The sequence below is a fragment of the Vigna unguiculata genome, chromosome 11 (genome assembly GCF_004118075.2).
Source record: "Vigna unguiculata cultivar IT97K-499-35 chromosome 11, ASM411807v1, whole genome shotgun sequence".
NCBI lineage: Eukaryota > Viridiplantae > Streptophyta > Magnoliopsida > Fabales > Fabaceae > Vigna > Vigna unguiculata.
Window position 1 is genome coordinate 38,709,921 of NC_040289.1, and position 10,627 is coordinate 38,720,547.

Sequence of the window (10,627 nt, forward strand, 5' to 3'; positions counted from 1 at the left end):
CATGTTACAGAAAAAAAAATTAATGTAAAAGATATATAATAATAATAATAATAATAATAATAATAATAATAATAATAATAATAATAATAATAATAAAAGAAGCACAGAAATTTTATAATTTTATACTTTGAAACAGCACAAGTCAAATATTTTATAATCTTATACTTTGAAACAGCACAGAATGTAGTGTGGTTATAATCCTACAATAAATATAATTGAGTTGATATTTAAACTTTTAATTTTCTTTTTAATATTACTTAATGATATAAATATAGATAGAGAATTTCCATATTCAAAAAGTAACATTAAATTGGATTAATCCATTTAATAGTATTAATATTATAGAGAGAAACTTTCCACTACTCCAGGTAAAGTCAATTTAAAGACTTTGTTTATGTTTAGTTTTTCAAAATTACTAAAACTAAACTATTCATTTCATACTATTCCTTTACTCGTTTTCATTCTAATTAATATCCACAATAAAACTGAAGTGTCAATAAAGTATCTGTTTTCTGATCACATGGTTTAACTTTTTTTTCTCCAACTGCTATTCAAATCTGATTTTTATCTTTTCTAGTATCAAACTGAAGTGTAAATATTTTTGTTTTCTGTTCACATGGTTCATCTGAACTTTTCAAACTACTAGTTAATCTGATTTTAAAACTGAGATAAATTTATTTTACCCAATCCAATGAGGGTTTGATTTGATCCTTCTGTTCACAAGCCAACAATATTAGACATAGCCCTGTCTACATGTGCAGACATCATCACTGCAAAAATATCAATGGTGATGAATAGACTACACCACTCAATCTCCACCATCACAGGCACAAATTGCAAACCACTCTTTCAGAAAAAAGTGCTGTCATCACATTTCACAAATCTCAGTGACCAATTAGCCATACAAGGAAACTAAATTAGGCCTATAAAGTTGTTCCATAGCAGATATGCCACAGAAACCATCACTGTGTTAAATAGGAAAAACAAAAATGACTGATTAATATTGCAGAAATTTGAAGATGTTGTATTTGACAAATTCTCTTGTGTTGGTCTTCTACAGATTAGATCTAAACACATAAAAGTCCTAAGGAAATAAACCAGACATTTGAAGAATATTAAAGACATTGAACTATAGTTAAGGTTTTGAGTCTTGAAACATTGAACTCACTGAGATGAAAATGAGTAATGTCCATGTATCTTGATTCTTGGCAGATCCATCATCATCATCATCATCCATCATAGCTAAGCAATCTATGTGTTGTTGTATTTACTTTTTTCCGGGAATATCAGCCTAGAAAATCAAAGTCTGTACTCATATCAGAGCCTAGAAAATCAAAGTCTCAACTCAATGGTAGCTTTCTTTGGTGTTCTGCAGACGGGGCAAGCCTCGAGGGAAGCGTTGCAAACTTTGCAGGAAGAAAGGTGCCTGCATGGGAGGAACAGAAAGCACGACCTCCTAGAATGACAGCTTTTACAAACCATTACTCCTCCTTTTCTCGTAATCTGTTCAACTTCATCCACATTCACCCCTCCACATTCTAAACCTTTTTCTGCAGTTTCTTCCTCTTCTTCTTCTTCCCTCTCTTCAGTTCCCCCAGTTTCTCCACAGCACGACACTGCATCATTTGCCACTGTCCCATTGTTCAAAAAGTTTCCACCTTCTGTCATTTCCTCCAGTGTTTTGTAAAGGGTCAATGCCATGTTTTCCTTCTCCTGAGCCAACCTCTGCCATTTGTTGTTTTCGGCCTCTAACCTTTTCAAATACTCTTCTAACTCTAACCTTTTCTTCATGGCTTGTGCAATTTCTACATCTTTTTCTCTCAGGACGTGAAGTGTTCGAGTTTCTAGTTTTCTCAACAATGCCATCACCTGTTGTTTCCCATGCTCTTTTATCATGTATCTCAATTTCTCATCCTATCCCATTCAAAATCAACAATAAAAATCTCAACTTACTATCATAAATAACATAACATAGTGATGATAATAATAACAACAACCAAGTTGTGTACGAATGAATTCTAACCTCAGATTTCATATACTGATCAATCTCTCCCCATTGTTTCTCAAACTGAATAGCAAACATAGGAGAATTCATCCCTTTTGAACTACACACATGAAGATTTGGATCAAATGCTCCTCCCTGACTCCCATTGCATAACTCTCCCAAATGCTGTTCTGCTAGCTGTTGCTGTTGTTTGTGCTGAAAACTGATGCCGGAGTCCATGAAGCCAGGAGCACAATGACCATTGTTCCAGAACGGAGAAGAAGCAGAATTATTTGGATACCACTGCGTTTGAATAGCCATAATATGTCCAACAAAGGGCAAGGGCAACTTCTAGAAGTGATGAAGAACAAAAAAACTGAGCCTTTTTCTCCTCAAATCTGTTCAGTAACGCAGCATGCTGAGATGTTGATATTTGGTGGAAGATGAAGGTTCCAAGGATGAAAAAATAGTTATTTTCCCACGTTTTCACAGCAAGATATGTTTATGTTTGTGTTGTGTTGTGGCAGTGTTGGAGGTGGTGGTGGCTAGTGGTGGTGTGCAAATATGCATATACTTATAATAAAAGAGTGGTTGAATAAAAACAAAATTGCTTGCACAGAAAAAGTAGTAAGGAAAGAAAGTTGAGGACAGGAATAAATTAACGGTTGAAGTTTATATGTGATTAAAATAATAGCAACATTAATGAGGGTCAATTAATGGATGGATTTTGATTGTGCAGAAAAAAAGTAACTGAAAAACTTGGAAAGGAAATGAGAGAAAGAGGCATAGGGTGTGGTGGAGTCTCTCTTTAGCTTTTTCTTTTTTTAACTTTGTTTGTTCTTTATTTCTTACCTGTCCTATAAGCATTTAAGAAAATAGGTGCAAGATGTGGTAAGCAACAACGTACCACATGCATATTTTGTGACTAAACTATCGGGTCAGAGATTTCAGAGGCGTTTCTTCTGCTTTGAATAAATAAATAAAGGAATTCAATTCCAATTTCCAAGTAGGTGGCAAGTGAGAAAGTTACAGGAACCTGTGAAACAAACCCTCACTTTTTATTCAAGAATACTCCACACATTTCTCAGTTCTCTCTTTCAAATTCGCCATTCCTCTTCTTTCTCACATCTCTTATTCTTCCTACTACTTCTTTATATTCTTTGGTTACAAATATTTTTTTATTATTATTTTCACTTTTGTTGTCATTACTCGTTTTTTATGACAAGAACAGAATTCATAACCAAAGAAAACAACTGAAGATATGAATATTAATAACAAGAAAAATAAGAATAAGAATAATAATTAAGTCCCAAACTAAACTTATCTAGCAAAAGATATTTGCTGTTTAAATAAAATCAAATTTCACATTTTTCTTTTTTTATTTTGTGGACGAATTTTGTATCCATTATTTTTTAAATAATTCTCTTATGTTCTATCAAACAATCAATATTCATATATTTTTCTTCTTCTCCTTCTTTCCCACTGTTATTATTTCTTACCAAACTAAACGGAGCGAAAAAGTCTTCAAAATTTTATGATTATTTTTAAATAATATTAAAAGCGTAGTTGAACGAGTTAGTGGGTAAGCATCGGTTATTAAATTTTAGTTTATTCAGTAAGTTTGGAATTTGTGCATCAAAACGGATGTTTAATGTGAGGGAAATAATTTTCAGGTTGTTTTAACGATGAATGTTTTTATTAAACAATTACCTTAACGATCTCGAAACAATATTTTATAACTATATTTAATTAATTGATTTTTTATTATGTTTCAAAAGTGTAACGATAACGAGTAATCCTACTGAATATTTGACCAGTTAAATCTAATTTTCGTGGTGACTATGATATTATCGTAATAAAATAACATTAATTTATGAATTAATCTTCATCGTACAACTACAACGGTAAATTTTGTAACCTATCTGGGTTAAAATGATATTTGTTGAAATGCACGTTTGGTCAAAAACATATTGAACTGAATTAGGTTGACAACGAAATAAATTTGATTGCATTAAAAAAAAAACTAAAAATTGATTTTACGAAAATCAAATTGTTATTCTTAATTTACTTTCTAAAAACTGATCGTGCACGAATGAATTATTCAAACGAAACTTAATTGTGCGTTGCATTTTTTAACAATAAAATATATAATTTTAACATGTTTAGTAAAAAAATGTTCAAGCAACTCGCGAAATTCAAATTATTCAAACAACTTAGAAGGATTGCGAAAAATGGCCTAATATTTTATTTTTTACAGATATCTAATAACAATATTAAATAAATATTCAAATAACTAATATTTATTTATCACTACAAAAGTCTTACTTTAGGGTTACAATTCTTTATAGTTACATTAATAAATAAATGTAAAAAATAATAGAACAATTGTGTATATAGAACAATTTATCGAGAATATATATTATGAAAAAAAAAACTATTAACATTATCTAAAGTTGAATAAAAAACAACATTAGATTTGGTTCACTATTTTAGTACGTCTCGTCGTACTCAGTCATTTCGAACTATGGAATTTCACTCGTCCTATAACATTCGACTTTAATTATCTTATATTAAATGTAATGATGATAATTTTTCAAAAATTATTATACGTGAGGAATTATATACGAAGTTAGGATGCTTCCTTTTCATTACTTTTTTCTAAATTTTATTTCTTCACTATTTTTATACCCCCATTCTAATATACTTTAATTTCCCTTTAAGAGAAAACTAAAAAAAATGCAAAGTGATTGAAGAACTATTAAGTAAGGAAAATATCAATTGTGTATCTCCCCCAATATAGTTAAATTCATATATCATACTTAGAATATAAAATTCAATGCAAACTATATCAAACATCTTCGATTAAAACAAAGTTAAGGATAAGGTTGAGCTATTAAATTTCGCAAAACCCACTCTGTGATATGATTCATGCCTTTAGAAAAACTAATCTCCCAGGGCTAAACTAATATAATTTTCGAAATACATGTGGTTTGACTTTATAATTTCTTAATTTATTTATTATAAGTTATAACCAAAATGACCTAAAACAAAATTTGCAAGCAAAGGTCTCGAATTTTTGGATAGTTGTGTGGTGGTTCAGTGGTTGAAGGCGTGTATTCACATACCATACCGTCCATAAAAAGCAAAAGCAAAAGCCAAAAAAGAACACGTAAGTGACATAGAGCATTGTTTGCGAGTTACGGATTTAATTAACTTAATAATTATTTTACTTAAAGAAAATTATTAGATAAATGGATAAAGAATGGTAGACATAGTCAACATCCACATAGGACGGTCACGATATTCCTTTGAGGTTTGGACGTTACATTGGAGCTATCTTCTTGGAGACACACATGTAAACAGCTCCGTGATCATGACCCACAACAACACAACGTTATTGACGCTGCTTCCGGTGGAATCCCAAATCACGGAACATTGATTAAAGTTGTTTATGTGTCAAGCCAACACCGTGAAGTGACACATGCACGCACACACCAACAAATCTCCGTCTTGGAGAGGAAAAGTCATCGACTCTCTCCTTCTATTTTATTCATTTTTTTTTTCTTCTAAACCCTAATCTGTTAATGATGATGATGCATATTCATGGATGAGACGAATCATTGAGTTGAATTCAATAGAATATTGCGGTGTGGCGAAGAGTGAGGAGAATGGTGTGTGGTGGTGATGGACCCATGTGTTCGCCACCCACAATCAACCTTTGGATGGTACTTGTGCAAATGCGACCAAGGGTTAAGTCCTCCCACACATTTTTTTTTTATCAATATTTATATACATTTTTATGGTGTCAAAATAAATAATAATATTCTCTTATCTTTCGCTTTCTCTTGTAACATGTTAACCCCATTTCTGGTTTTTGATGCAAAAAGTCTTGGGGTAACTTCCCAACTACTTATCTTCTTTTGTTATATGCATATAAGATGGAACTTGTGCCGTAAAAGGTAGTCCTAATTAATCCCCTAAAATGCTTTATTGTGAATAATACAAATGGTCAAAAACTTTATTCCTTCTTCACCTTCCTAATTTTTTTAATTAACTTCTGAGACTTTGATTTCGCGCAATCATTAAACATAGGGAAATGTCGTGGAATCAGGGTAATCCTTTATAGAGCACTGTGATTCGATTCTGTTCTACCATCAGCTCCTATATACTTATCACATTGCCGTGAAGGTAAATTAATGTAATCTTTTCAACTCAGAACATAGCACAACCTTTTAGCTAATGAAATTCATCAATGAAAGTACCACCTTAGCCACTCACATTATTGCTGCATATATATATATGTATAAAACATGCAAAGAGTCAACTAGCTCTGCCATTAAATATCCTAGCTCATACTTCTCGTTTAAACATAGTACAATTCATCTTAAATCTATCTAAAGTATTTGGAAGTTAACTCTTTTCTATGAAACAACTTCGCCTAGCTAACTTAGGTTTTTAATACCATGAATGAATTCTGGGTTTAAGAATATGGTCGGTTAATTAGCATATTTGGTAATTTAGAAATACAAGATTGAAGGTATATATCATCATCATCATCTGAGAAATAGTATAGTGATGTAACTGAGGTATGGTATTTTCCTTGATGCTATATAACTCGTGGACAAGGTGAAACACAACTAATTAAGCACCGAACCTACTCATCTCGTACCAAATCTGTTCACATCAAAGCTTTGTCCTGTTCCGTGTACCCCATTACGTACCAATCTATTTATGCAGAAAAGAAAATAATTAAGGGCCATTTAATTTTTGTTAGGTTTTGGGTGATATCAAAGATTTGACTTGGATGGGTTAAAGCAAGATGCTTCAACATGGTTTTGGGGTAATCGCAGGACCACGTACCACCTCCACACTGCATAAAAAGTTACGAAGAATTGCGTGTTCTTTCGTTCACAATGTGTTCTATTGGTGGAATAATCTGTTTGGTTCAAGTTAAAAGAAAGAAAAAACTCAACTTCTTTCATCACTTTCGGCATTACCAGATGCAAATATTATATTTTTATCTTAACCAAAATAACCAGATGCTGCTGCAAAGTATATATTATCTTTACTGATATGCATGTAACATCATTGTCTGATAATATTAATGTAAGTAACTGATATTATGTTAAGTATTTTAATATTTGGGTTACTGCGTAGTACATATAGCTACTATATCTATAGCTATAGGTTCATTAGCTGGCAGCATAATCTACTGCAGCAGAGGATTAAAAGAGGAGAAAGATAGATGGACTGAAGAAAAGTATATAATTTTGGTCGGTTAACAAATCTGGTTCTTAATAAATAATTATGGGCACACACAGCTCCGACTAAAACCTAATCTGTCACATTACACTGATGCGCTAATTTGTGATGTCATCGTATTTAACATCTAGTTGATAAAAAAACAAACCATAATTAACTTAAGCTGTTCCTCAATCATATCAGATTTTCTTCTTAGTTGTTAACGTTGTTTGGTTGCATATTGCAATCCAAGTCAGTAACTTACAAGCAAATACTACGTAGATTATAGCTAGGACAGCCGAATACTTTAAGATGAAAAATGAAAATCGAATCCTCGTGAAATAAAGAAATTAAGGACGGCACACATGTTCTTGAGTGGTTGTGGTTACTGGTCAGTGTGCATATAAATGTATGCATGTATATGATCATGTGTGGGTTGAATTCTGATATACATATATATATATATATATATATATATATATATATATATATATATTATTTGTACATTGGAGACCGACACACGCAAATCATGTGAACTAGGAAATTGTCTTTTTGTGGGGGAAGGACCCATCCCAATCCCAATCCCAATCTCATGCATGCTTTACTTGCATGTAGATGTTGTTGGATGAGGTAGCTTTTGAGTGCCCCATAACAGTGAAAGAAAGGGGTAAGAGAAGAACTTTATGAGTGGTTCTCGTGCAACTTTGACTAAACCAAAATTGCAATGTTGCATGCTGTTTTTTACCAGTGGTTAAGTAAGTGAGTCAGAAAAGCATGTGTAGAAAAGCTGGAAGAGGATATATATGGATGATTGATTCAGTCTTTGAAGTTTGAACCAATGTTTATATCCCCTATAGTCTTAGCTACCTAATTCCTTTTTACCTTTTTGGTCTTAGATAGATAGACACATAATAATAATATAGCTTTTCTTTACACAAAATCTGCAGTGTACCTTCACGTCTTTTGTTTCTCTAATTAATTTTTTGTTTCTCATTGACGTAATTTTGTGTTTCACTTTTTTGTCCAAGTTTCAAAAAAAAGGACTTTGCATCTAACATAGTTGAGATTGGAACTTAATATGAAAATTAGCATGTAATTAATAATTGTCTTTGTCCCATAAGTCATGGAGCCAGGGGACATAGGAACGGTACCGACTTTGACCATATGCCAATCACTTTTACCAAACTCACTTTTTTTTTCTCATTAATATTGACTCCTAAAGTTTAAAGATTAGAGAGAGTGATATATATTCTGCACCAAATTCATACTTATCTACCCAACCAATATGATGTAACTTGTAAGAGTATGTAATGTATATAGATACCATTTTCGACCACCTTCACCTTACTTTATGTTAATTAGGGATGGCAATGCGGGCCGGCCCGCCCCGTTTAGGCCCGCCCCGCATAAGGCCCGCACATCGCGGGCCGGCCCGGCCCGCCCCGCACATTTTATGCGGGCCGCATACTTTGGCATGCCCCGCATATACATTGGCCCGCGGGCCTGCGGGCCGGCCCGTTTTTTTTTTTAATTTTTTTATTTATTTATTTTTTATAATAAAACTTTCAATGTTTAAAAATTGGGAAACTTTAAGAAGTTCACAAAATTAAGTAAAGACTTTGGGGAATTAGATGATAAATTGATAATTCAACATTTTCATCATATTCATACTATGACATACACAATGTATTCTTTAAATTTTAGCACATTAAAAATTACACAATACTTGTTTTTTCCAATTATACAAGAATTTGAAATGTTAATGCAAGAGTCCATAAAAGAAGTAATTAATATATACAAGTACAAGTTTTTTTTTTTTTTTAATTTATGCGGGCTTGCGGGCCGGTCCGCGCGGGCCGCGGGCCTATGCGGGCCGAGCCCGCGCAGGCTTGCGGGCTCAATATCCTGGCCCGCCCCGCATTTTTTCTGCGGGCCTGCGGGCTGGGCCCGCGGGCCAGGCCCTAATTGCCACCCCTAATGTTAATATTTCGGTTTCTCATGTTTCTCATATATTTAGTATTTTCTTTCATGCAAGTTTACCACTAAACTTAGTTCCACTTCGGTGCTAATTTGGAATACTTTCTAATATCAAATTCTAAAACTTTTTTTTTTTTAACTTTTGTATTGTATAATTTAAAATATATTTTTTATTTTGAACTTTAATTTGAAAACGTTTTCAAATCTAAAAGTTATTTTTTTTTCATGAAAAAAAAAATTACGACTAAGAACACTTTCTTCATTATCGACTCATACACAGACAAGGATGATAATGATTGCAAGGAGATGGAGAGGGTAAGTGGGGGCAGTTTGGTGTTTTAACCACCCCATCCACATAGAAATAGGGTTGCAGAAAATAAATAACCTCTTTTTTATGTCAGCACCCATTCTTCCATGCGCTAAGTCCAATTTAATTTTCAAACGAATCGGCGGAGCCCAATTTACTGAGGCCCACTAAAATGGGCTCAAAGCAAAAAAAAAAAGCTTAGTTGAGATGGTTCATATAAGCACCCCCTCGTTGCTACTTAAACCCCCAAACAAATACGAATTATTTGTTCCACTTTTCACAATGGAAACTTCTTGCTGTTGCTAATAAAAACTCATGCAATAACAAAAATATGCTAACGTTGTGTATTAAGATGTTTTGGTAGTATTAGAAACTGAAACAAGAATTGGTTGTGTAATTGGAAAAAGTAATTTATAACTTGAAATTTATTTATTTCAAAAGGAGTTTAGTTAAACCATTTTCAGAAACTTCTTTCCATCGTATAGTCGCTTTTATCTGTTCCTTTGCCATATTTTTTTTTTGCCAAAAAAAAAAAAAGAAATTAAGTTTAAGACGACTCTGCAATATGGACATATATTGTAACTGATAATGACAACTCAAGGGATAATATGAACATATTTTATAAAAGTAAATGCATGACCACAAGTTTCCCATCCTGAAATAGACAATAAATTTGATATCATTATTCAGTAAACAACTGTCTTAATCTTATTGCATTAGAGGCCAATAGACATAATCACACAGTGGACCTTGGCTCAATAATCCAAACACAAATCAATAGAACATGGACGAATAAATTAATTAAGTTGGTCACGATCAAAGTTTTGTTTAATCTTGCTAGCTTCAAGTCACAACAAATATATATATATTCTTTTATTTGTTTGGGTGTTGAGTATATGTAGACAGCACATAAATTTAGTCATATGTTCACACAGGTTCATTTAATCATAGATAGAGGGTTTAATTATTTTTTTCAAAAATGTCAAATTGATCTTCTAATTTTTCTTGTTTTAAGTTTCAATTTAATTTCGATTTTTAAAAAATTGACATAATATAATCATTTTCGTTAAATTCTTGAAATAAAAAAAAACTTTTCTATCAAAATTGAAATTGCTAAT

General features: G+C 32.4%; 1 protein-coding gene across 1 annotated transcript; it reads right to left on the reverse strand.

The window, feature by feature from the left end:
- Nucleotides 1–979: 979 nt before the first annotated feature.
- LOC114168946 (probable BOI-related E3 ubiquitin-protein ligase 3) lies at nucleotides 980–2,549 on the reverse strand. The gene is made up of 2 exons (XM_028053932.1): nucleotides 2,024–2,549; nucleotides 980–1,914 (listed from the first exon to the last, which is right to left on the reverse strand). The coding sequence occupies exons 1-2, from the start codon at nucleotides 2,303–2,305 to the stop codon at nucleotides 1,333–1,335; spliced, it is 864 nt and encodes a 287-aa protein (XP_027909733.1). The 5' UTR covers nucleotides 2,306–2,549; the 3' UTR covers nucleotides 980–1,332.
- Nucleotides 2,550–10,627: the final 8,078 nt, after the last annotated feature.